Here is a 25,253-nt window from a genome sequence, read left to right as displayed (position 1 = left end):
ATGCCCCCGACACGTTGCTGATTTAAACACACAATGCAGAGGTTGCACTTAATAACTGAGGTTTCCAGCATGGGAAGGATACTTTTTGCGGTACGGTTCGGTAAGTTTTTTGCTCTTTAGTTTAGGTACGCTCATAATGCGTGAGCGAGTGTTTTCATGATCGTTCCTTTTTAACAGCATGTATACAGTCCATCAGAAGGCCAGCCACTCTCACTTTCTTTAAAAAAAAACGGCGAACTAGACGGTTGCTGATTATCCGCTTGCTTTAGAATTTCGGTAAACCATCATGTATACCTAAGCATTGCATGAGTCTCTAATTTTCACTGGCATTATACTGAGTGGTATTTCACTGCGTCTTTGTTTGACCTTTTTGCAGTTTGTCACTGACTTTCAGGGAGACAACACATTTATTTGTCACGAGCATTTGAGCATAATATTGGTCTTAAGTTTTCCTCGTATAATTGAGTAAGAGGCTAACTTCATGTGACTGCCCGGATTTTTTATCTAGTCAGTGACGGTCATAGTTTCCACGTATGCTTTATGTTTTTGTGTAAGGCAGGATTCCCTGGTTGTAAACATAATCTTGACTTACAGGACAGTGAAAATTTGCATGGGCAGTCGACCCGTTATTAATGTATTTGCATTGCAGTGGAGGTATCGGGTTCAGTTTTATTTTCCATTCATTTTCAGCACGGGTGATCCACATGTCATCTTTAGAAGTTCATCTAAGGCATGTCCAATTGGATTCTAGACTTATAGACTGTTTCTGATCTATCAGTCACATCTTGACTCTATCGCTCATTTCCTAACATGCTATATTTATGGCACATGCCTATGGCGTTCATTTCAGACTAAATGTTACTTGTTCATCACCTATCACTTTCTCTATGAGTCATAACTATTAACTATCCTGGAAATTAAAGGCCAGTTCATGAACTATTGTTCTTGTTACAGACAACAAAGCTATCATATTGTACATATGTTCATTTGTAGATTTCCCCTGACGAAGGGTGATTTTGTACCCGAAATGCATTGGGAGTGAAGAAAGCCACATCAGAATGCATTACTCAATTTATGCATCGATTGGAGAATTCGTTGAAGTTTTTATCTGTGAATAAAACAAGTTGAAGACCTAAATGTACATGAAGTTATTCTATTTCATTTGTTGCAAATTTTAAACAAATATTTTGTCTATCTGATAATTTTGATTATTTGTGTATCACTTGTGGTCTAAAGCCATTGTTTAACATTGTGTAAAAAACACTCGCCTTGAGTGCATAAGGTAGTGCGCGCTCTGTCTAAGACTTTCAGTCCTAGATTTATTGCTTCTAGTTTGAATTGGTGGTGGGGTGAAACCAGCACAGAGGGCGCACACCAATTTTGAGAAGTTTTGATTCATTGATAAAACAGGTTTACAATCAGAAAACTGAGTGCATCACCGCTGTTGTATATTTCATATTTAACTTTCTAAACCTGGCATTTTTAGGATTGTGACCTAAAGTCCGATTTTATATTACAGTTCATTTGAGTGTGAACAGCATGGGTCTGATTCACGAAGTTACTTATGTGTAGGAAAGTTATGAGTGCGGAGTCTCCACACTTGTGGCAGAATCTATGCACTCAGGGCTGAATCTCTGCATGGAGTACTGCAGAGAGTGCACTGTGTGGAGAATCTGCCTGAGTGTAGAGATTCCACACTCAAAACTTTACTACCTTTGTCGGACCCCATATCTCTATCTGCTCTCAATTCAAATGTATCACTTATTAATATAATAGAGTAAGCCAGTATTAGTCAGTTAGAGAGATCAGCCTTACAAAAGTGAAAAACAACATTAGGAGTTTTTACACTGGCAGGACGTGTAAAACTTGTCCTACTTTTTAAATACAATGCCCCTTATCTGTGAGCCTTTAGGGCCTACCTTAGGGCTGATTTATAAGTATTAACAAGCATTGATAAATGCATTAAGGTTTCATCTATGGGATTAATAATAAGTTAAGAGGTGTGGAAGCAGTGTATGAGTGCAGAGAGAATGGTGTGAGTACTCTCTGTGCAGGGTAAGTGGGGCATGAAGGAAGGTTGATAAGTGTCTGAGTGCAGGGTGACAGTGCCTTAATGCATGGTGATTAAGCATGGGCGAATTTTGCGGATCTCGCGTTCGCGGATTTTGCGGATTTGCGAACTCGCAATCCGCAAAATCCGCGAATTCTCGCGAATTTGCGGATTTTTTTTTTATGTTCGCACGGGTTTCTGCAAGTTCGCGAGGGTTTTGTACAATTTCACAAATTGCGAAATTGTACAAAACGCGTGCGAACTTGCAGCAACCCGTGCGAACACAATAATATGAAGAGAAAGAAGCTCCTGGTCACAGGAACAGCACGGGGATTGCGCTCATGAAAGTCAAGGATGCAAAGGCCTCTACCCAGCATCACAGCTGACTTTCCACGGTAGATTTGGGAAGAGGCACACCTGTCCAGCCTCGAAGACGCTCATGACTGTTTTTGGGCTAATGAATGAGTCACTGAATTTGAGCATCAACTAGTTTGAGCGCCCATGTGTGTGTTACTATGCAATCGCCCCGAAGGGCGCAGGGGTCCCTTGAATGAGCTGTCCATCATAGTGGGTGAATGGCGGGAAGACGGTGCAAACCGCAAGTGTGTGCGCGGGGCCAAACGTGCGGGGCTTCCATGCGAGTTCACATGCCTCTTGTGTGCATAAAAGGTCAGAGAAAGATCAGTTCAGCCTGGCCTGTTGTAACTATTTTAGGATGGCGCCGGCAAGCTGCCAGCGCCATCCTAAAATAGTTACTAAGTTAGCTTCAACAGGAAGCTCTAATAGATAAAATCGAGCACCTGCTTTATTTTATCTAGAGCTTCCTGTTGAAGCTAACTTAGTAACTATTTTAGGATGGCGCTGGCAGCTTGCCGGCGCCATCCTAAAATAGTTACAACAGGCCAGGCTGCAAGTTTTGAACTTTTGCCCCCGGAAAAATCCACCGCTCGCGGATTTGCGGATTTTCGGTAAATTCGCGGGAGTTCGCGGATTGCGAATTTACCGAAAATCCGCAAAATCCGCGAGCGGAACGGATTTTCCGCCCATGCTTAATGGTGATTGATATGTGCTAGTGCAGAATGAGAATTGTATGAGTGTACAGGGTGTGAGAATTGTGTGAGGGTGAGAGATGTTAATGTGTACAAGGTAAGAGGTGTGTGAGTATAGGGTGAGCGGTATGTCAATAGTATGCACAGAAAGCTAAAAATAGAGATTCTGAAAGGAGCTCAGCCTGTGCTTCTGAGGCAGAGGAGAGACTCGGGCCGGAGACAGCTGCCTGGGCACCGCTCACCTTACCCTGCATCTGACGAAGTACAGTTTAAAGCTTCAGGGCTCCTAGGTCTGTATAGTTTCTCTACAAGTCTAAATAGGAAGACATCATTTCGCAGCATCTGTCTCATGACAAGTGTATCAATTGTTACAGAAAGATTCCCAACACAAAGTACAAAAAGTACCTGTTGCAGATTGGTCTGCTCACAAGCTAGACACAGTTTGATCCGATTTCAAAAGAGTGCTTAAAATATGTTGACCCAAAGGCCAAATCAAATTACTGGTTTTAATGAAATCACTGACAAGGACTGGGAGCATTGGCTTTTTGGCAAGTAGCTAATATAGGCTAGGGACCTACACCCTAGGACAAACCTGGACACCTGAAAGTGCATGGGCTTGTTTTGTTTCATCATGGCTGCATTAATTCATCCCTTAGAGGGGAGAGGGAGTGGGGGGTGCATTCACAATGTACCTTGTTGGATTGATTGTTGCAGCTTCTATTGAGTGAATGCTGTATTCAGAGTTTGTTCTCTGGAGCAAGAGTTGTAATTTCTGGAGAGTGAAAGGAAAAAACACACCAGTCAAATTTCGGTCGCGGAATGAGTGTGCACAGTAAAGTAGTATTGTGCTGATCCTCATATTCATCTGAAACAAAAAGAAGCACATCCGCATCTTTTGTACATGGAAAACAGTGTGTGCACAGGTAAGTGTATTTTAGAGGGAGCATGCGCAGATGCTAATGTAGCCACTGAGCATTACAAATAGATCAGTGTGTCTCCTTCAAGGTTGAGCAATCACACTGCTACCAAATTGGAGTCTGAACTGGGAAAAATTGAGCTAATAGGTTCTTTAAAGGTAACTGAGAGATGAAAATGTGTGCTCTTAGTCTTTGTTCCTTCTCTGCATTCAGCATAAAGAAAGATTTGTATAGGCGCAGTACTGTAGGATGTTTACAAAGAGGGAACTTTCTATGTTTGGGAAAGAAGATCTTTCAAACATTAATAATGACAGCTTTCTAAGGCGGAATGTAAGAGCTCTAAAGAGCAGTTGTTAATATTCCCTAATTGTGTACAACATTGCTTTGCCTGATCACTGAGATTGAGATGCGTGTTGGGTCAGGAGCTTTTCTAATGATAAAAGTAGTGCTTCATATAGCATTTTTGCAAGTCTCCTTGGAGGTGAGCGCATTCGGGGTGGAAGTGTAGATGGCGTGCAGGCACTGGACAATCAAAAACAAATGGAGCCGACAAGCACCCTTGAAATGCATGCAGGAAAGGGGAGATTATGTAGAAAACCACATCGCAAGTGCTGTGCAGGCAAAACATTTTTAAAAGTTCACCAAAATTGGACAGAAACAATACTTGGGCAGAGGGATACTGATATGAGAAGCACACGTGGAATAACACAAGGAACAACAGGAGACAGTATGCTACAGCAAATAGAAATGGAGGAAAAGTAATTGGAAAGCACACGCACCAATGAAAAGTAAATGGGCTAGATGTAAGCCCCTTTTAAGATGTATATTGACTACAATAGGTTTCATATATTTATATATATTGCATCACCTTCCCCATGTGGGATAGTGTTGAACTACAATAGCACTGCCGTTTGGCTGGAACTCAGGTTGTTACCTGGATGATGCTAGTGGGCTGGCATTGTAAAAGGTGGGCATATTAATTATGGTGTGCCGCATTTCACTTTGTGTTTGGATATACTACTTTTTTCATAAAAGCAAGTATTTAACTGGACATTCATTTGCTGGAGTAGCTGAGCATATTTTGAGTCTTGTGCCTATGTAAATCTTCCACCTACTTCCCTCTGAAAAGTTCCTAATGGACAATCTTGGCCCATTTACTAAGAGACGTTTGTAGGTCAGGTCCTGAGACATCAGGAGTAAAAGGCATCGACTCCCGTAGTTATGCCCAGTAGCTCCTGCTTGCCTTGTGAGCCTCTGACAGGGGTTTATTATTTAATTATAAAATATTTCAATAACTTTTATTAATTTAAAAATTAAAATAATATTAAATCTTATTAGATTTAAATGTACTTATTTTTAATTAATTCTATGCATCACGTTTAATGAGCATTATTGCAAAATTGACAATTTAATTATTCCATGTCATTTGAAAATCTATTTTTTAATTTAAACTTAAGAAAAATAAGTTACATTTATTTTTAATAATTCAAATTTAAGTAAATAGTGTTGTAGCATTTTTTGTTTAGTTCTACTTTTAAAGTAGTTTATATATAAGTGGGTTACCCAAACATAGTCACTGGGACTTGGGTTCAGTAAGTACTAGGAGGAAGGGGTCCCAGTGTGGACAAGGAACAATTTACACAATTCGAGGAATTAATCAAGAACCAATCATTAGATCCACAGAGTTTTATTCACTGAGGGATCAAATGTAATGAATACACATAGCAAACAATCAACTGTATTCAAGGTCATACAGTACCCCGGGAAGGGAGGAAGGAAGTGATAAAAGTGAGGATAAGGGAGTGATAGGATTATGTGACAGTAAAATCAAACATTTGGAAACAGATTTGGCTGTAATTTATATAGCAAAATCGGCCATAATAACAGTGGCGACCATCACTTAGAAAGGCATACTCCACAAAGTACAATTAATCTACACAATGTTGGCGTGAAGTTGCCACAGGAAGAACAACAGTCGACGTTTCGACCCTCTTATCAGTGCAGGGAATGATAGTATCCTTGCTGCGGGGTCTTCATCAGGACCAAGGGGTTGGGGCAGGTAACCTATTGAAAGTGAGTGTAATGAACTAGAATTAGAAGGGTACAATTCCAGCCTCCTAAGTTATCACATCGGTAGTTAGGCAACAATGAACAGACTAGTTAAGGGTGATAGTAAGATTATTAAAGTAGTATATGTCTCTGGACATGGGAATATAGAGCAATTCAATTTACAAAATAAACAAAATAAACGTACCATGGTATGGACCACGTCTATCCATAAGGGACAGTAGTGCAGAATATCACAAGTATTGGGAGAGGGACCCGAGCGTACGGATCAGAGAACTGGCACGTTTAGTGGCGGCAACACTGGGTCAAGGCAAAAAACACGTAAGACGTGTTGTGATTGAATTACCTGAGATTGATTAAACGTAGGACATAAGCTGAAGTTCGGTCGCGTATGTCCTAGGAGAAATGTCTGAAACATAGTGAATAACGCATTATAAGTTATTCCAAGGTGCAGTCACATCACAGTAATTAAAAAGGGAGAGGAAACATACCAACGGGTAAAAATCCTCAATGTGGTCAATGATTATGGCGTCATCAATAGTCAGGCAGCACCTGAAAATAATGAACGTGCACCGATTAAAGGCATATACAATGGAGGGCAGTTAGTGTGCAGTACGGTAAAGCCCGTGTCAACCACAAGAATGAGGCTTACCGATCTATAAGAAGAGCACTCGTGCGGTGCTGGGCAAGTTTTAAAGCATCGTCGGAGGTGAATCCGCAGTTCGTCTGGTGGGTCAAAAATGGGAGCGTGATTAACCGCTTATGCCGTAAAAGATTAATAGATATTGGCGGACAAGGAAGGGATTAATACTCACTAAGGCCATGTCATTTGAAAATCTATTTTTTAATTTAAACTTAAGAAAAATAAGTTACATTTATTTTTAATAATTCAAATTTAAGTAAATAGTGTTGTAGCATTTTTTGTTTAGTTCTACTTTTAAAGTAAGCACTTATATTTAATTCACAATAATATTTTACATACAAATATCTTCACAAACATTTTCAAAGTTTAAAAACTTTTGTTTTATTTTCCCTTTACTTCACCATGCGAAGATCTTCAACTCGACTTGCTGATTCTCCCTATGGCAAAGTGTTGGGAAAATAGAAAAAAGTTTATTTTAACTCCCCAAAAAATTGTAAGATTTTTATGTTAGCTATTAACCCCTTCCATGCTGCCACGATTATGCTCCTGTGCTGGACATTCCAAGCGCGGGTGTGGTCATGATGCCCCCCCTGCCGTCATCAGCACACGAGCACTGTAGTGCATGACGGCTGGGGCCCGTCATCAGCATGCAAGGGGTTAACAGTGCCAGAGGTTTGCAATGTGTGGTGCTGAACTCATTTAGTACTGTGTTGAGTCCCTTTTTGGCTGTAGTAACTTTAGGAATGCAGTTTGTGAACAGTAAGGGCTTACTCTTTTTGAGCTAGTGGACATCCCTCTCTAAATCACGTGTATGACTATCTGCGGCCTTTGCTAAACCTCTCCCTAATCCCCTCCCATTAAGACATCAATATTTCCAATTTTCCAGCCACTCCCCTCTGTTCCTTGAAAATGTACTATTAAAACATATATACATGTGTGACAACTTCCCACTTGTGGTTTGAAAAGTACTATAAAGCTCTCTTGCGCTCAATAAATTCTACAACAACAATTAAATTACCATAATATTTACCAAAAACAAATGGTTGGTATACAAGATATTAATGATAAAACCTCTGAAATGTCAACTAGCATACATAATAAAACACATGTAACTCTTTGATAGTAATTTGTTTAAAGCTATCCACTTGCTCTTTCACATCAAAAAGGGGTATTTCTGCAAACTCATGTTCTGAAACTCTTTTGTTTTGTAGCTTTTTGCACCTGCACATCATACAGTTATGTTTAAAGTTTTGTTTTTTAGTATAGTTTCTATTTTATAATTAATATTTCCAATCAGTTTATCTGAATGAAAGAGGTCATTCAAAACTTTAACATTCCTTCATTTCTTTGATGAAATAGAATGTCACATAATTTACTGTGTAGTTATTGATTATCTTTGGCTTGCGAATTGTATTAGGTCATTTTCTTTAACAGTCTAAGCAGTCACTGACAAAATCAAAACTCATACCTAAAACTTGCTTTCTCCAAATTAGTTTTACTGCATTCACAGTGCTAAGCTGATATTCTACAGCTATTATTACACCATTGATGAACAGTGTATAAATAAACAATGTGCATGCTGGTGGGACAGATGTGAGCATGCAGGTGTGGAAATAATTAGATTTAAGTCTAGAATAAGTTGTGTTGATCTCTAGCTTTAAATGTTGTTATCCCTCTTTATTCAATCTTAATGTAGACAATTTTCACAATCTAACGTTTTACCTCTGTTGTCTCTAATCATGTTTGTAATGCTCTGAAACCAAATTACTCTGAGGTTAATCTAATGATATGTAAACTACAATTAATGGGACAAATGGCACGCCATATAGTCTCTTCAATATAACTCCCTGTCTTAAGAAGAAGAGAACATTTGCTATCCTCACTTTGGTTTTTATGGTGACTTAACAATTTGATTCAGGAAGCGGACATTGTCCTTGCCTTCCAAAGGTAGGTAGCAGTTCTATTTTGCTCTCATGAGATATAGAAAGTTCTTAATTCTGAATTTATGAACAAGAACGAAAGCTAGAACACTTACTCAAAGGGGAAACATATAACAAATAGCAGTCGAGGTGAAAATATAATGTGAATATTCTATATTTCCAGTGATACAAAGACTTTTCTGTTCCATCTGTGTGTTTTTCCAAAGGGAAAGTGCACACCTCTGTCATAATTTATTGATAAAAATATGAAAGCTTTGAACAGAGTAGAAAAAGAATTAAGCAAAGTGATGAATATGTCTATTTTTTTTTACCTTTGCTTAGTTGTAGATCTAAACCTTCTGAAAGAAGAGGTGCGACTGTACAGCTGCTCTCCACGCAACTTTTCAGTGTCACTGAGGGAGGAACTAAAACGAACTGACACCATCTTTTGGCCACAATGCCTTCTGGTTAAACGCTGTGGAGGAAACTGTGCCTGCTGCCACCATTCCTGCAATGAATGCCATTGTACTGCAACCAAAGTAACAAAGAAGTATCATGAGGTAGTTTTGAAAACATCTTTATTTTTAAGCTTTTGGTTCCTGCTTTTGCCAGTGACTGTTATGCTGCCTCAACTGAAACACCCACACCTTTCCAAGAAAAATCAAATTCTTTAAAAGTGTTATATGCTGTGCAGAGTAATATTCACCTCTGTAATGTAATATCCTGTTAGCCAGATAGCCTCATAAGCTATCAGACACAATATAGCACTTCCTCATAAGACATTACTTAGAATCCTCCTATACCTAGCAATATCTTGTCTAACAAAGTGTTACAAGACAATATACATGTAATGTAAAAGATATCACCTCCTAGTTAGCTAATTTCACAACCCACAAATGTTCCAGATCCCCAAGTTACACTGTCTTGAAATTCTCAATAGCATACACACACACACAAATTCTCGTAAAGAATTGCACAACTTGCTACACAATGTTAATGCCTATTAGTAAATTTTTTACCAAATTATTTCTAATATGACATTTGCTCTCCTTAGTTATACCTTGAACTGCAACCATGCAGCTAGGCAACCCAATTGATTTGGAGAAGCTGGATATCCTGAGCAAATTAGGCATAAAACAGAAAGATGCTCCACTCTGCCTAAATGGACACCCTGTTAAATTATGTTAAAAAAATGTGTTAAGCTTGCATACCCCAGGCGGTTTCATAGCGCTGAGAGCATAGGGGAGGCTGCATTGACGGGATAGTTATTCATTGTTCTCTTTCTTTCTCCAGGAGTAGTAATGAATTGTTATTTTCTGAGTGCAGATGTGCTTGGCATTTTTTTTTCTTATCTACATGTATTCTGTATTTTTGTCACTTGCAAAGTACCAACAGCTTCCTTCCTATCAACTCTTTTATCCATGAACTACAATTTCTAATATAACCTTAAATTTCCATTCTGATGCAGATCATACTCAAATTTATGACAGGATTGTTTTTCCACATTATCAGTCCGCAGGAATATCCTGAGGCTGAAACACCCTGAAAGAGAGGATGCAAGAAGCAAATCAACTCCATCAGTTCAAGGACAAAGCTCTTTTGATGCCCCCCAATAAGCATGCTGAAACATGCTCCACTGACCTATGCACTTCCTTTCAACTCCATGTTTTTTTGAGTACCCAGAAACCTTTTCAACAGAAGTGAATCAATTGTAGGTCTTCCTAGCCAATAACATATTTATGTGCTTTGCTAAAAGCATTTTGATTGATGTATTCTTCTTGCTGAGGTAACACAATAGAAGTCTCCTTAACATTAACCCAGAACCCGAGCTCTGCCCTACTGTGGTGCCAATCAATCAAATAATCAAACTTATTACTTACACAGTTATTCTCCGATATCTATGAGACACTTGTTTGAAGTGATCTTACAAGGCCAACTTAAATTTCTAATCTTCTTATCCACCGTGGTAACATTATTAAAAAGCAACTCAAGGATGTTTAGTTCTCATGCTTATGACTAGTACAGTAGACTGAGTATGCAGGTATCTTTTTCATCTAGATCTATTTTTACAAGAGACATGGCAGTATCTGTAAACATTGTCTCAAAGTATGATCCACTTAGCTAGTATTTAGTTCTCTATCACACAATGAACCCCATAATGGGTGGAGGTAGGTCATTAAGCCGATCCAAAGAAAGGCTGTGGGTACCACAGTTGAGGCACACACTGTGTCTAAAGAACCACACCGACAGTGTCTGTCCACTCACACCATGCACCCCAGCCTTTCCCAGCTGCTCTCCAGGCCATGCACTAACTTGAATTTTATCTCATGCACTTCAAAGGACACTTTATCTTTGCTGACAAGGTGCTTAGTCCTGGTCCACTCCGAACATGAGCTGTACGTACCCACCAACCAGTTAAATAATTTATTTCCATCCCCCATTTATAACTATCATGAAGCAATAGGTTATTCAGTCATATTGCTTCAGTAAGAGGTGTAGCTGATAAGGACTTCTTTATGGTAGTAGTCAATCTGTATTGGAATATTTCTGTCCACTACCTCAAAAGAACAGAAATAAAATTATAGTTGACCATTGAGCACAAATTTCCTAGACTTTTAACTCTTATGCAAAATGTACAGCCCGACATTGCTTCACAGGGTGCTATCTAAAACAGTTATATTCCTTAGAGTCTAACTATCAAACATATTATTTACAGCTTCCTGCAAGGACCCAGGCTGATTAATCTGATCGATATAGGTCAAAATCCAACAAAGTACAGTTTAAGAAAATATAGAAATCAGAACTGTTCACTCTTGTACTATATGCAGTACTATATTCAGAACAGGCTGCAAAGAGAGTACCAAATGACAACTGGTGTATAGGGGAGATCTACTTGCATCCAGTTAGACTGTGGCTACTGTTGTCCAGATCCTTAACTCTGCTGTAAATGTAGCACACCAAAGTGACCACAAGGGGATGTCACAACACTTATATATAAAAACATTAAACACATATCTGATATATTTCTTGGAAAATATTAAGCATAATGGAAGTAAAAAAGTTACACACACAATTCCACATTTAGACACTATCCCTATACCCAAAAGTTCCCCTTTTAAGTCATAAGGAAGATATATATGTGCACCTGGGGACATTAGCACAATTCTTTAAAAAAAATATTCCAAATGATCTCTAGCTATTTAATAATACATCCTTCTCAAATTGCACTAACTTACCTAATTAGACCCCACAATCAACAATGATTGAAGCACTGAGAACCATATTTATAATAAAACGTTTTTCTGGCCCAACTTTGCTTGACTTGTGTCACCAATTCTGTATGTACATTTGCTAGTTTCCAGCCATAGCAGAAGTGATACCCAACAAAACATAAACATTCACTAGTTCCACTTGCAAATGGTATCCTTACAGTGAGGAGAAAATGTCATAATTCATGTGGATGTACTTTGCAGAGATTTGAAAGATCAATCTTTGTAGAAAAATGATGGCATAATCTGTGTCTCCTGCCACATAAATTGACATTCATAATTAATTCAATGAATCTTGGGCAAATCACAATTAATAAAACCAAACAAGTCCAGTTGTTCAAAATGTTTTTTATTTTTAAATTTTTTATTTTTATTCAGTAATTTTTACAACATTTATTCCCCCCCCCCCCCGCACAGGACATTTTAACACATATACAAATATGCATACAATTACTGTGTACTACAGCAGAAAGAAAGAATGTGAACAAACCTACCCAAACCTATTATAAAACCAGGGCTACATAACCAGAAAAATAACCCAAAAGGCGCGACAGAGGGAAAAAAGATAGAAAAAAGAAAAAAAGGGCTCAGAATAGGAGAATAAACCTATGTCCTCTCAGTCCTCTTTTTCCACTCTGCTATCGGGCTCCATACACGCAAACCTAATGTTCTTCCCTTTTTCCCCTTTCTAGCATATATCGCTTTTTCCAAATTATAAATATATAACAACCTTGCCATCCATTGCTGCATAGTAGGTGGGAGTCTGTCCGGCCAGGCAGAGGCTATACATAGACGGAGCACGGCCATAGCCACGAGCATGAAGTATTGGAATTGCAGCTGAATTTTGCTTTGCCCCACTCCTAATAGTAACACATCAGGCGTTAGTCTTAGTTTGCAGCCCAGAGATCTATCAAAGAAATCTTTGATATCTCCTATCAAGGGGAGCAGGTTGGGGCACTCAGCAAAGATGTGCGATATATCTCCTTCTGTGCTATCACACCCTGGGCAGTTAATCCCCGGCGCACCTCTGTCGATCCTATCAAGTCTCCCATTTTTTTTACTCCGAGTCGACCCCATTCCTTAAATATCGAATCCGCAAAGATCTCTTGCGGTAGTGTAGGATTATTACCTGATCTAGTATATGCATTCCAAACTTCCCAGGCCGAAGCTTTTTTTAAAAGCCTTCCAGACCCGATACACCACCTCTATTGTTTTAAATCTGGTTCTCTTGAAATAACTTGGTTCCGTATATCTCAAAAATACATTCTCAGCTTCCACCCCTAGAACCAATCCGTATATTGCTGTTGATCCTGCGTGCGTCTCTATTTTCATCTCGGCTCCACCCATGAGACCTGTCATTTGCTGTATCGCTGCTGCCCAATAATATAGTCTCAGATCTGGTAGCGCCCAACCCCCCCTATCTCTTGGTAATGACATAAATCTTATCGCTCTTCTTGTTTTACCCTGTGACCAAACAAAACGATTAATCATGTGCTCTATCGTGCTAAACCATATGGAACTAAAAAACAGGGGAATTGTTCTAAACAGATAGAGGAATTTTGGCAGTAGATTAATTTTACCATACCTACTATTGACATATGCAAATTGTGCATCCTAACCAGATCTTTCTTTACTTTCTTAATAATTGGGCATATGTTTATTTCCACCAACTTATCTAAATCAGCAGTAATAACCACACCTAAGTAAACTCCCTCCACCACCACCCGTGAATCTGTACATCCAGCATGCATTTTTTTCATAATTTGCATCTTTGCTTTATTCAATGCGTATCCTGCCACTCGTCCAAACTGCTCAGCCTCTTGTTCTATTTCTCTAATAGCCTCTGTGGGTGAAGGTGTAATGACCCCGATGTCATCGGCATACACAAGAACTTTTATGGAGCCCATTTTGGTGTCTAATGGCTGAATTCAATTATTTTGCTCTAGTTTATAAATCAGTGGGTCTATATACATTGCAAATAGTAGGGGTGAAAACGGACATCCTTGCCGTGTACCACGAGTGATTGCAAAGGGAACAGTATGACCTGTATTCACCCTGACACAAGCGGTGGGACTTTTATACAATGTCTGGATCACCTTCACAAATCCTACCCCAAAACCCCCTCTCCTTAGTACGGCCCATAGAAATTCCCACGACACGCAGTCAACGGCCTTTTCGGCATCCAATAACATAGCTGTCATTGGCTTCCCCTCTACCCCTTGTGCATCAAATAAAGTGATAATCTTCCTAACATGTAGTGTGGTACCCCTTTGTGGAATAAAACCATGTTGATTTGCGCTCACCAACTTCCCTATTACCTAGGAGAATCTAGCAGCTAATGCTTTTGAAAAAAAACTTAAGTCAGCATTTATAAGGGTTATTGGACGATATGATCCTGGCTCCGTTGGGATTTTCCTTTTTTAAGAATTATTATAATATCCGCCCCTGCCCAACTGTCTGGGATAGATTACCCTATCTGTGCCTCCCTGATTGTTCTAACTAGGTCCAGATTGATAGATGTGAAGAAGACTTTATAAAATTCCCCCGGAATCAATTCTGGCCCGGTCGCTTTGCCCGATGGTAAGCTCAGCATAGCCTCCTTAATCTCCTCTCCCCCTAGATAAGCTTCCAATGAATCTCTATCTTCCTCCTCTAATACTTTACTCGGAGTATCCTGTAAATACCTCTGTATTTCTTCCTGATCTCTGTCCTGCTCCTCCTCATACAGCTTGCAGTAAAACTCCCTGGCGACTTCCAGAATTCCCCCCTATCTGAAATCAAATTACCATTATTATCCTGTATTTCTTCAATTTCCCCTTTGGCTTACCTCTGTCTTGCTCGTACTGCTAACGTGTGGCCAACCCTTTCACTGTATTCATAGTATTTCCCCCTCTGGGCAGTGAACATTTTGGCCGCTTTTGTTGCTATACTTTCCTCTGCATCTGCTTTGGCCAACATAACCTCCATTAGTCGCTGTTCCACATCGCAACCCCCTAGAGTGGCTTGTGCTAACCTCCGCTCCGCCTCCAGCAGAGCAGTGCTTAGCTGATCTGTCCTGACCTTCTCTTTTTTCTGTTTAGCTAGACTGAAACTAAGAGTTTCACCACTCACCCCGGCCTTAAAAGTGTCCCAATCATTCCCTGTACTGGTGCTCCCCCTATTAATATCCCAGAACTCCTTTATCCATGAGTGCATGTGAGTAACATATTCCGCATCCGACAATAACTCCCTTGCAAACGTCCAAGACCTTGTCTGCCTTTTAAGTCCACTGCCCATTATTGTTAAAGTCAAAGGGTTGTGGTCCGACACAATTCTTGGAAGTCTTTCCACCTTAAGGTTAGCTAGCAATGATCTAGAGGTAAAAAAATAATCTAGCTGGACACATATTTTATGTGGGGCTGAGTAATAGGTATAACCAGCCTCATCAGGCTTCAGTTCCCTCCAAGCATCCACCAGTGCGTTATTGGCAGCCATGCTCAGGATTGCTCTACATACCCTCCTTTTCCTTCCATGATATTGGCCCTTAGATTTCAACCCTAGGCCTGAAGCCCCATTAATATTAAAATCCCCAGCTAAGATAACCCTTTGGTGCCCATGTGGCCAATTCCATATCTAAAAAATACTCCGTTGAACCATAGACCGAACCAAGTTTGATCCAATCTTCTCCGATCAGGCATTCAATCAGGGCCCATCTCCCCCACTGATCCACCAGTTTTTTCCTTGTGCTGATATTAGATAATTTCCTTAGAATGGCCACCCCCTGGTTTTTGCCCCTTGTTTTGAGTATGCTAACAAACGCAACCCTAGTTGTTCTGATAAAAAGGGTTTATTGCCCTCTATGTGAGTCTCCTGGAGACATATAAAATCAGCATGTGAATTTTTCAATACTAGCGCCACACCCTTTGTCTTTTCAGCCTGTCATTGAGCCCGCAGACATTCATCGTCAATATCTTAATGTTCGTATTTATACTGGGCCTTTTTTTATTTTCCTCATCTGGCCCCCCGGGCTCGCATCTACCCTTTCTTGGCTACCCCACAGTTGTTTATCATTGTTCCTAGCCCCGAGTTTTTGTCTATCCCTGGTTGACTTCATTTCCTCCTTTGCCTCCCTTATTTGCAATCACCCACCTTCCTGTTTTACCTCTCCGTCCTGTAGTGTCCATATCCTTATTCCCTGTCCTGTGCTTCCCTCCCCCCCTCTTCCTATATCCATCCCCCCGGCCCCCCTTCACAGGCAAATAGGTCAATTCTGACCTATGTGTGACTGCTTCCTAGCCCCTAGAGTGTCGCATCTGTCCCGCTCCCTATTTGTCTGAACCAAAATCCGTAAACCTGTGCATTTTCAACCTTACTAGTGCAGAATAAACAGTTTTAGTGATACTTTTAACACAATAAATAATAAGTGATAAGCCATTGGTTATACAGTAAAACATATTTTGTTTTAACGTGAAGTTGGTCGTGCATTCCTATGTATTCTGCTTTTAACATGGACTTTATACAACAAGCCTGGCATTTCCCCGATTCCTTTTTTCTTTGAGTGCATCCAGGAAACCCTGCGCCTTAACCTCAGAAAAAAACATTCTTTTATGACCGTCTAGTATTACTTTTAGTCTAGCAGGAAACAAAAGGTATGCCTCACATCCTATCTTCTGGAAAGGATCAATCAATTGTCTTAACCTCCACCTCCTCTCCATGGTGACATGACAGAAGTCTGGGCGTGCGAAAAAAGATATTTCTTTGAAAGTCCGACGGTCCTGAGGTTTAGCTTTGTCCATGATCTCCTGTCTAGCCAAATAGTTTCCCACAAACAGCAACATTGCTCTAGGTCTATCATTCTGGAGGCACCGTAAGTTTTCTTTTGAGTCAGGGGGTACCTGTGTGCACGTTGGACCTCAACCACCCAGTTCCAGTTCACAACCTCTGGGAATGCCTCTTTCAGGAGTGTGACCACAAAAGATCTGGGGTCCGGCTCTTCAGCCCCCTCTGGAATACCAAGTAGCCTGATGTTATTGCGCCTTTGCCTGTTCTCGAAATCCTCAATTTTCCACTGTAAATCTTCAGTGGTCTTCTCCTGAGCTGTTCTAAACTCCTGCCTACGAGTCACCGACTTCTTCCAGTTTCCCTGTTCTCTCTTCAACTTCCGTTACACGTCCTGCCATCTCAGCATACAGCTTATTTATTTTACTTAGTGACCCTTGGATTTTCTTATTAGCTTGAATTGTTCTTTTACTCTCTGTCCTGGCTTCACCCTGCATTTGTTTTAGAGTGGAGTAAAGTAGATCCATTGTGGGAGCTTGAGCCTGAATTTGAATTTGAGCTTGTGTGCTATAAGAACAAGCCTGCTGGTCTCCCGTGGCCCCTTCTTCTTGATATAAATTAGATGTGGCTGAGTAATCCCATGTCAGATTTTTAGCCATTTCTAATTGCATTGGGCTGACCGGGGTTTGCTGTTTATGCTGCCTATGACTCTGGAGGCTTCTCTGCCGTTTACTCGTTTGATTAGAGGAGGGTCGTTGGATTGTATCCTCTGAGGTAGACTGAGCTGCATCCGTATCTGAAGTGTAACTTTCTATTGAGCTCTCAGCAGAACCCCTGTCAGACCCACTGCTCTCAGATGATATACCTGTTTCTTCATTCAAAGAGAAAAAGTGCTCATCGTTGGGAGAACCTGGCACTGGTATTGACAGCCCCTTTTCTATCATAGTCTGTGATCTCTGGGCACTTGAAACCTCTTGTGGGCCTCTCTCTAAGCATATCTTGCCCTTCTGTGATATTTTCTGTGATATTTACCGCTATTTGAGCGTCTTGCATAATCAAACTTCTGGTTTCAGTCTCACTTTCAGCGCGGCTTACCTTGCTGTGCGCGCCTGTGCCCCCATTAGAAGCTGCCGCTGCATCTCCGGTATGCTGCTGCCCTTTCGGCTGCTCCTTCTCCTTCTCCAATTCATCCCCCGGATCTGTCAGGTCTGACGTCTGCCCATCGGGAATCACCCTGCTCGGCGTTCCCTGTGCACGCGCCGCCACCGCTGATGCCGATGCAGCTGCCCAAGATGAAGATGCCAGTGTGCTAGCGGTGTGGCCGTTCTGCTCCAAACTGCTTTGGCTACCGCTGTGAATCACCAGACTCCCGGTACTTCCCGGCGCCCCTGAGAATACCTCTGTCAAGGTGGGTTGCCTCAGGCTGTTCACCCTTGATGCCTTAGGGTTTGCATCTCTTGGTGTAAGTGCCGTTGGCTTTACAGTTCTCCTTTCCGCGGCTGCCTCCGCTACTGCTTTTTTCCCGCCCTTTGTTCAGCTTTCAGCTCAGCCTCCCTTTCCTTTTCTTTTTTTCTTAGCTCTTTCCTCTTAGACGCTGAATCTATGGCTATGTCTGTGCTTTTTGCTGCCGTCTGTTTTCTGGTCACGGCGTGTGTATCGAGCGGTCTCAGAGGCTCGTCTACCTCCTTCGCATCCTTCTGTTTCGCTCCACATGGAGGCATCTTGGCTCTGGCACCTCTGGCGTGTCTATACTTCCGAGTATCTTTTGTGAAGAACCACGCAGTCTGCAGGGCCTTGCGAAGAGTCTTATACTGCAGCAATGCTAGCGTTTTAAAGAGTATATTTCTAATCCAGATGATTTTCTGCATTATTCCTGAAAGCTCTAGTCATTTTCCTTCATGTCGGGAGAGGGAGCTTGTAGCGACTTACTCCTGCGACTGCTCCGCAGCCATCTTGCCTCGTTTGTTCAAAATGTTTAATGTTACAAGGTATAGGGAATTTCACAATCCACAATGTTCCACACTTTCTGTAATAGCCATGATGCATTTCTGGGAAAAGGCCTTCTTCGGGGGACTGACATTGTCATGCATGTGGTAAATGCCTCAAGGAGGGTGAGTTTTGTGTCGGTGGTTGACAGTGTCTCTCATCATTTGCGATTGAGAGAACATCCACACATTGTTTCTACTATCATGAAAGCTGTTGTTGATGAATCTTATGTTATCAAGAAAGCAAAAAAACACTAGTTTCGCAACTGACCCATTATACATGACCCTTTTGAGATCATCTTATCTTTTTATGTGATGTAACACATCACATTCATTGAGATTTAACATAGATCTTCTACAAACATTGGGCTTTATTGCTAAATAATATTTCACTTCACAGTATGTTTTAAGATTTAATTTATGCTGAATTGAAGATTTTAGCTCACCGTTGATTAGACTCACAAGATAGATATTTACTTGTGATTTAGAGATAATTATGAACAGTAATCAGCTTTAAATACACCTTATTGTTTACAACACCTACATCTACCCGATGTAAAAATACTGAAAGATATATTGAGATAACACCAACATTTATACAACATTTTTTAACTTTTATTTTTTTAACCACTCTCAGATTGTATGGACCAAACAGATGACCTGCTGTTTTAAGCATTTGAATACCTACCATTTCACGGATTATATTTATCCCATGAACAATTGATTCTCCATAAGAGTCCAAGATCCACCTATGTGTAAATGACATTGTCCTATGCCACAATCTGTTAACTATATATGTAGTATAAAGTATATTCTATCATGCTCTTTAAAAATGTAATATTTGTCATCAATGTTGAGGTATCGGTTATTCCACCAACCTTAAGCATCAACAACATAAATGCTCCCATCAAATCTTTATTTGTTCAGTTTTTAACTTCTGAGCTTAATGATTTAAACTAAACTGCAAACTATTAATAATAAAACAATAGCCCATTATGGGAGAGTGGTCTGGAAAGCTTTAATTAACCTGTATCAGAAGGATTAACATGGGGAGAATAAATAAAGCTATCCTGATTCCTCTTTTCCCTCCAATTTGTCCCAGTAACAAACAATGGGCCAGGAGAAGAATTTGATGATAAGTAATATTGTATGGGCGGGATACAGAGTAAGGGATATGGGTATGTGGATCTTACTCAATTCCAAGAACTATTGTTTGCCTCCGGAACTTCCCATCTACAAAGACTAGTTTATCTGTAAATCTCTAATACTTATAATGCACATGAAGTGACTTTTCTGTTGGAACCTTATGAATTCATGTGATTTTACTTTTTATTTAAGTTCCAGCATCCAAAAATGTCAGTAATACAAATACAATTTAGGGTGCTCTTAGACATTTGCTAGATTTGGTCTTTTCGCGCTTGCCTAGTAAGATGCAAATCTAAAACTTCATGACTCCTATTTTGGAAAATCATTTTGTCCACACAGCCGTATGCACTGCAGCAAACATATATGAAAAGGCTCAAAAAATGTATACCTGGTCCAATTATACATTTGTGGTCAACTGAAAGGATATGAGGAACTTTAGCATTTCAGTACAGCCCAATGTTATTAATGACACGATTTATGTATTAAACCAATCTATACATGAATATTATACTACACCCTTCAAGACAATGACTGGATCCTGGCTAAGAGGAGAGAGCAGAGCCTGAATTAACTATATGAATTGGAGCGTGGAAGCTATCTTGGGCCCCAACATGACTTAATTATGCTAATAATATTTGTCCCCATTACAAATCTACCTTTTTTATTGCTCTTTATTAAAAGGATTTTTGTTTGAGTAATATTTGTAACTCCAAATAGTCATAGACTAAGATAAATCTGTTTTCCTCAGGCTCTGAAGTGCCTTTGTCCAGGATGCAGAAACTGCCATCGAGGCCACCATTAATCAGTCAGTCACAAAAACGTTTTTCGGCCAATTGCGGCCATAATAGCACAGATGATAAAAATAGTACATAAATGAATAGAACATTACAAAATTCAGGACACAGCCGGGGATAATACTGTAATTTTCAATTATTTCATTAATTCTTACACACCTGACTTTTCTCCGCACATTAGTGATAAGATTCTTCATAACTACAATTTGAAATTCAGATAAATGTCATCTTTTTTACAGAATAGCAGCGAAAGATGTATTCTCCTGTTAGTATAATATTTTTTCCCATGCCACAACTATGGATACAATGACAGCCTAATGTGGGATGTAACAGCCACAAGAACGAATACCTTCTTCACTCCCAACATGGTGCCATCCAAACCAGCTACCCTGCTAAATATTAACCCACATTGTAATGCACTCCCTTCCCAACCTGACAATTGTACATTTGAATGTATCTAATTTGTATCCACTTTAGAACTTTACAAGTACGTACATAAAAAATATTGTTGAGTTACATAAAGAAAACTAGCCATATCTGGTAATAGTTTCTCATGGAATATTTTGTGAAGTTCTGTATTGCATTTCATATCTATTAGTGAAGAAGTGTCTTGTTATAATAGCTGTTATTTGTTGTCTTTTCTTTTTTTAGGTTCTTCAGCTGAAGCATAGGAGTGGGACAAAAGGCTTGCATAAATCGCTGACAGATGTTCCCCTGGAACACCATGAGCAATGTGACTGTGTTTGCAAAGGGAATACAGAAGGCTAGACGGCATTCCGTGTCTGTACAATGCACAGTCAGTTTCTCACTCTTCCACAACTGGTCCTTGTTTATTATGTTCCTGCTTAATCTCATTCATTTGATGTGGGTACTTGACACCGCTCGGATTTGAAGTGAGTTCAAGAGAAGAGACACTATGTGCCTATATGTCCAGTTGGGTTTATACTATGCAGCATAATGTGACTGTTCTCCTGGAGGATTTACCACAGAAAACACCAAGAATAAAACTGTTGTTTCTCTCTATATGGAGACATGACTGCTGGACTACTTCTTGAACTTCATCACGGTGTGCCTGCAATGAGAATGATGCCACAAAAGTGGTACGAAGACTTTTCTTGTAAAAATATAAACAAAAGTAGTCTTAAAACTTTGAGCTTCGTGCCAATATGCAAGAAGGATTTATACACATTCATTCATGTCAGTCACGATTGAACTGGAATTTGGTCTGTGTTTTTATTCACGACCCTGAAAGTCACATCCATGTTTCTTTGCCATTAGGTCACACAAGCTGACCGGACCAAGATAGCAATTTGTGGGACAAACGGCAACCTTGTCCTCCCATAAAGCATGCAAACTGTCTGTTTTTTAAATAGTGTACATTTTTATACTCATTCATTTTGAAAATATAACTATTTGCTTTTCTAATCTTGTTGAATATATCTATTTTTACCAAAGGTATTTAATATTCTATCTTTTATTACATTTTAGATCAGCTTTTTCTAGTTTTTATTACATTTTGCAGAGTGCATTTGTATGATGAGAAAAAATGGTTGCAAAGATAGGTAGTCAGTATTTGTATATGGTGCTAAATTATGTCATAATTTGTCATGTCCAGGTGTTTACATTTGGAAACTATATTTACTCACATGAAGAAATAGCCTCAGAAAGTAAGGCTCAAAGTCTTAAACGTCCCTTAACCCCTTCGAGGCTAATGACGAGCTGGGCTCGTCATGACGCTTACCTGCCGTGCGCGGATGACAAGGCCAGCTCGTCATGAATAATGGTTATTTTGGTGCTTCAGCGCAGAACGGGAAAACGCCTAGCAGCCAAGTGGTTAAAAATGAAATCACATCCTCTACAGCTTCACTTTAGATGATCTGCTCGGTCCTATGTTCTTCCTTGCACCAATCCGCCTTCACATATTCTCTGATAACCTAGGCTTAGATTTTGACATCTCTAAATTACCAAATCTGATGGCTTTAATCAAAATCAATTTCTTGAAGCCACTTGCATACTACGTGGCCTTAACAAGCCATGGTATTTGTTATTTATTTTTCATATTTACATTCCTGTGACTTTAGAAACCCTAATCAAAGGCTAAATTGTTCGAACGTTATATGTATTTGATTTCATTTTAATGTTGAGTGTCGAATTCATTTTGGTCATTCACCACAATACAACTATTCATACAGTTCGTGAGGGTTTCTGCAAACGATCTATAGAGCAGTAAAGTCAGTCACTTTTAATTTGTTTTGGCTGCAAGATGACCACTAATGGTAGAATGCCTATTTGGAAGCTATTGACTACTAAGTGCTCGCTTCAAATATCCTGCCTGACCTAAGTGCATCTGCTTTGGAATTAACAGAGGATATGATTTTCTAGAACCAGGTATATGTCAAGCTCTCCATGTTGCACATACTGGAGGTATGCAAATATTATAACTTCACTTTCTAATCCACACGCCTTACGAAATTCTAATTTAAAAGATGTACGATAGGCCCATGACATTGCAGAATATTTTTTTTAACTAAATCAACCTCTTTTTCGTTGAATGCTAGAGTCGATTTGCCAGGTGACCTTTAAAAGGAAGCTATTCACTACCAATATGAGGATTCATACAGGCTGTTATGTTACAGGAGATTCACTTGTTTTTCCCATGTATATATTAGACAATGCACTTAACCCAATTTGGTAAATTGGAAGGAAACAATAAAATATTGTGCTTGTAAATTGCGTTGATATCCTGATTTGTGTGATACTAGTCTGTGCCTTGCCATTTTGATATACAGAAGAAGCCCCGAATTCGCAAGCACGATGGGCCCGATTCACAAAGGTAAAGTGCGACGAAAGTCTAACCTTAGGACTATTGGTATTCACAAAGGGCCTTTACGAGTGGCAAATGCCTCCTTTACGAGTGGTAAATGCACTTTGTGAATACCAAAAGTTGAACTTTACAACTTTCGGTATTCACAAAGGGCAAATGTTCTTTGTGAATACCGAAAGTTGTAAACTTTGACTTTCGTCTCACTTTACCCTTGTGAATCCGACCCTAAGTATTTTGTGTTCTGATCAAAAGTGTAATTGAGTTTCTAATACACTAAGGGATTAGTTATAATGCATGCTTCGGAGGGAACTGAGGTTTCAAAATTAACAAAAAATAAATAAATCATCTACGTTGAAATTAATTGAACGAAAATACAAATCAATATAATCTTTGTGAGTATGCTGAATACTCAGCTAGGTATCTCAATTCAGCAGTTTTACAAGTCTAGCCCTCCCAGTGGAATACACATTCAAATGTGTAGGGTAGATTTACACCAACAATAATTTGAGGCAATAGGCAAAGAAGAAAAGAGACATTGGTTTATGTTTAAGTCAGTAAAGGATGTTTTAACAGCAGGACTGTCCAAACATCTTACAGTGCCCTGCCATTGTTTGGGTGTAGATTGTCTATTTCTAACTCCAGTAGAGTGACCTTTTTGGTAGATGATATTTAAGCCATAGAAATCATGTCAAACAATACTCTGGCTAGAATATGAACCAAAGCCCAGCTTGTCCTACAAGTCTGGCAGAGTCTCCCCTAGTTGTTTAAATGTCTCTTTTCAGTTTTCAGTGGCCTTATTGTGAAGTCATATAAAAGTGCATTTCACCGTACATCAGTCTCAAGTAAAGATTGAGTATAATTTTGTTTATCAATTTGGTAATATGTTTCCATTTTGCTAAGAATAACGCTCAACAAATGTATAATAAATGCACACATGTTAAGATAATACATTAATCAATGAAATTAAAATAAATTCTAAATGGGAGAAAAAGGTGGAAATTGAATTGAAAGCATGTTTGCTTGGGTAGCCATCCTATGGGTTGTTCAGCATAAAAGCATAATTACTTAGTCATTAACCTCATGACCCCCGGTAGCCGAAATTCCTACATTACTGTAATATTGGTTATAGGAACACTGAAAAGACTTCTACTTTAATAGTTTCAGTGTGTCGAATATAACATTAGCACTCCGATAATATATTCTGTTTATCCAACTGCTTAAGTCATCATGAAATTCACCATAGCGGGTATAGATTGAATTTCCCTTAAGTAATACTTTGAAATAGCGAGTTCAAAGCGGCAAAGTCCACTAAGGTTCCAGAATTTAAATTACATATATAAGATGTTATGTTAGGGGTCTCACCTTTTCAATTTGCTATAATATCCAGTGTCCAAAATATCAAGTTTTCGAAACCATAGTTTCATAAATATAGATTGAATCTAAGGAGAAATCAAATGCCCAGACATATTGATGCATGGTAAAGTTTTCTGAACAAATGGCAAATTTTCAATTACACCGAAAATGTCATCTCCTTGAGAGTGATGCCAGTTTACAGGGTGAATCTAAGTGAATTGCCTTTGGCTGGGAGTTGATGTTCAAATAAAGCCAGGATCATGAAATGAACCCAATTGTTCCTACTTGTGGCTTGTTGTTCTTAATGAATAGAAGGACTTCTAAATTAGGGGTGTGCAAAATTCATGTAATTTGCTTTTGTGTAATAAATGAAATTTCTAAAAAAATATTATGAGAACTGCAAAACCGGCATTTAGCCCTATATTTAGCATAAAGATTGCCCTTCATTTTGGATGCAAAGAAGCATTTTGCTAAAACAG

General features: G+C 39.5%; 1 protein-coding gene across 1 annotated transcript in view; it reads left to right on the top strand.

Annotated features, from left to right (window-relative positions):
• Positions 1-23,343, top strand: part of PDGFC (platelet derived growth factor C) — an 819,997-nt gene extending 796,654 nt beyond the window's left edge. Inside the window, exons 5-6 of the mRNA XM_086962342.1 lie at positions 8,988-9,205; positions 21,249-23,343. Coding sequence (XP_086818468.1) covers positions 8,988-9,205; positions 21,249-21,365 — 335 coding nt within the window. The 3' untranslated portion in view covers positions 21,366-23,343. The remainder of the gene's footprint in view (positions 1-8,987; positions 9,206-21,248) is intronic.
• Positions 23,344-25,253: the final 1,910 nt, after the last annotated feature.

The sequence above is a fragment of the Lissotriton vulgaris genome, chromosome 3_1, assembly GCF_964263255.1.
Source record: "Lissotriton vulgaris chromosome 3_1, aLisVul1.2, whole genome shotgun sequence".
Lineage (NCBI taxonomy): Eukaryota > Metazoa > Chordata > Amphibia > Caudata > Salamandridae > Lissotriton > Lissotriton vulgaris.
The sequence above is the reverse complement of the archived record's forward strand: the minus strand, read 5'-3'. Positions and strand labels throughout refer to the sequence as shown.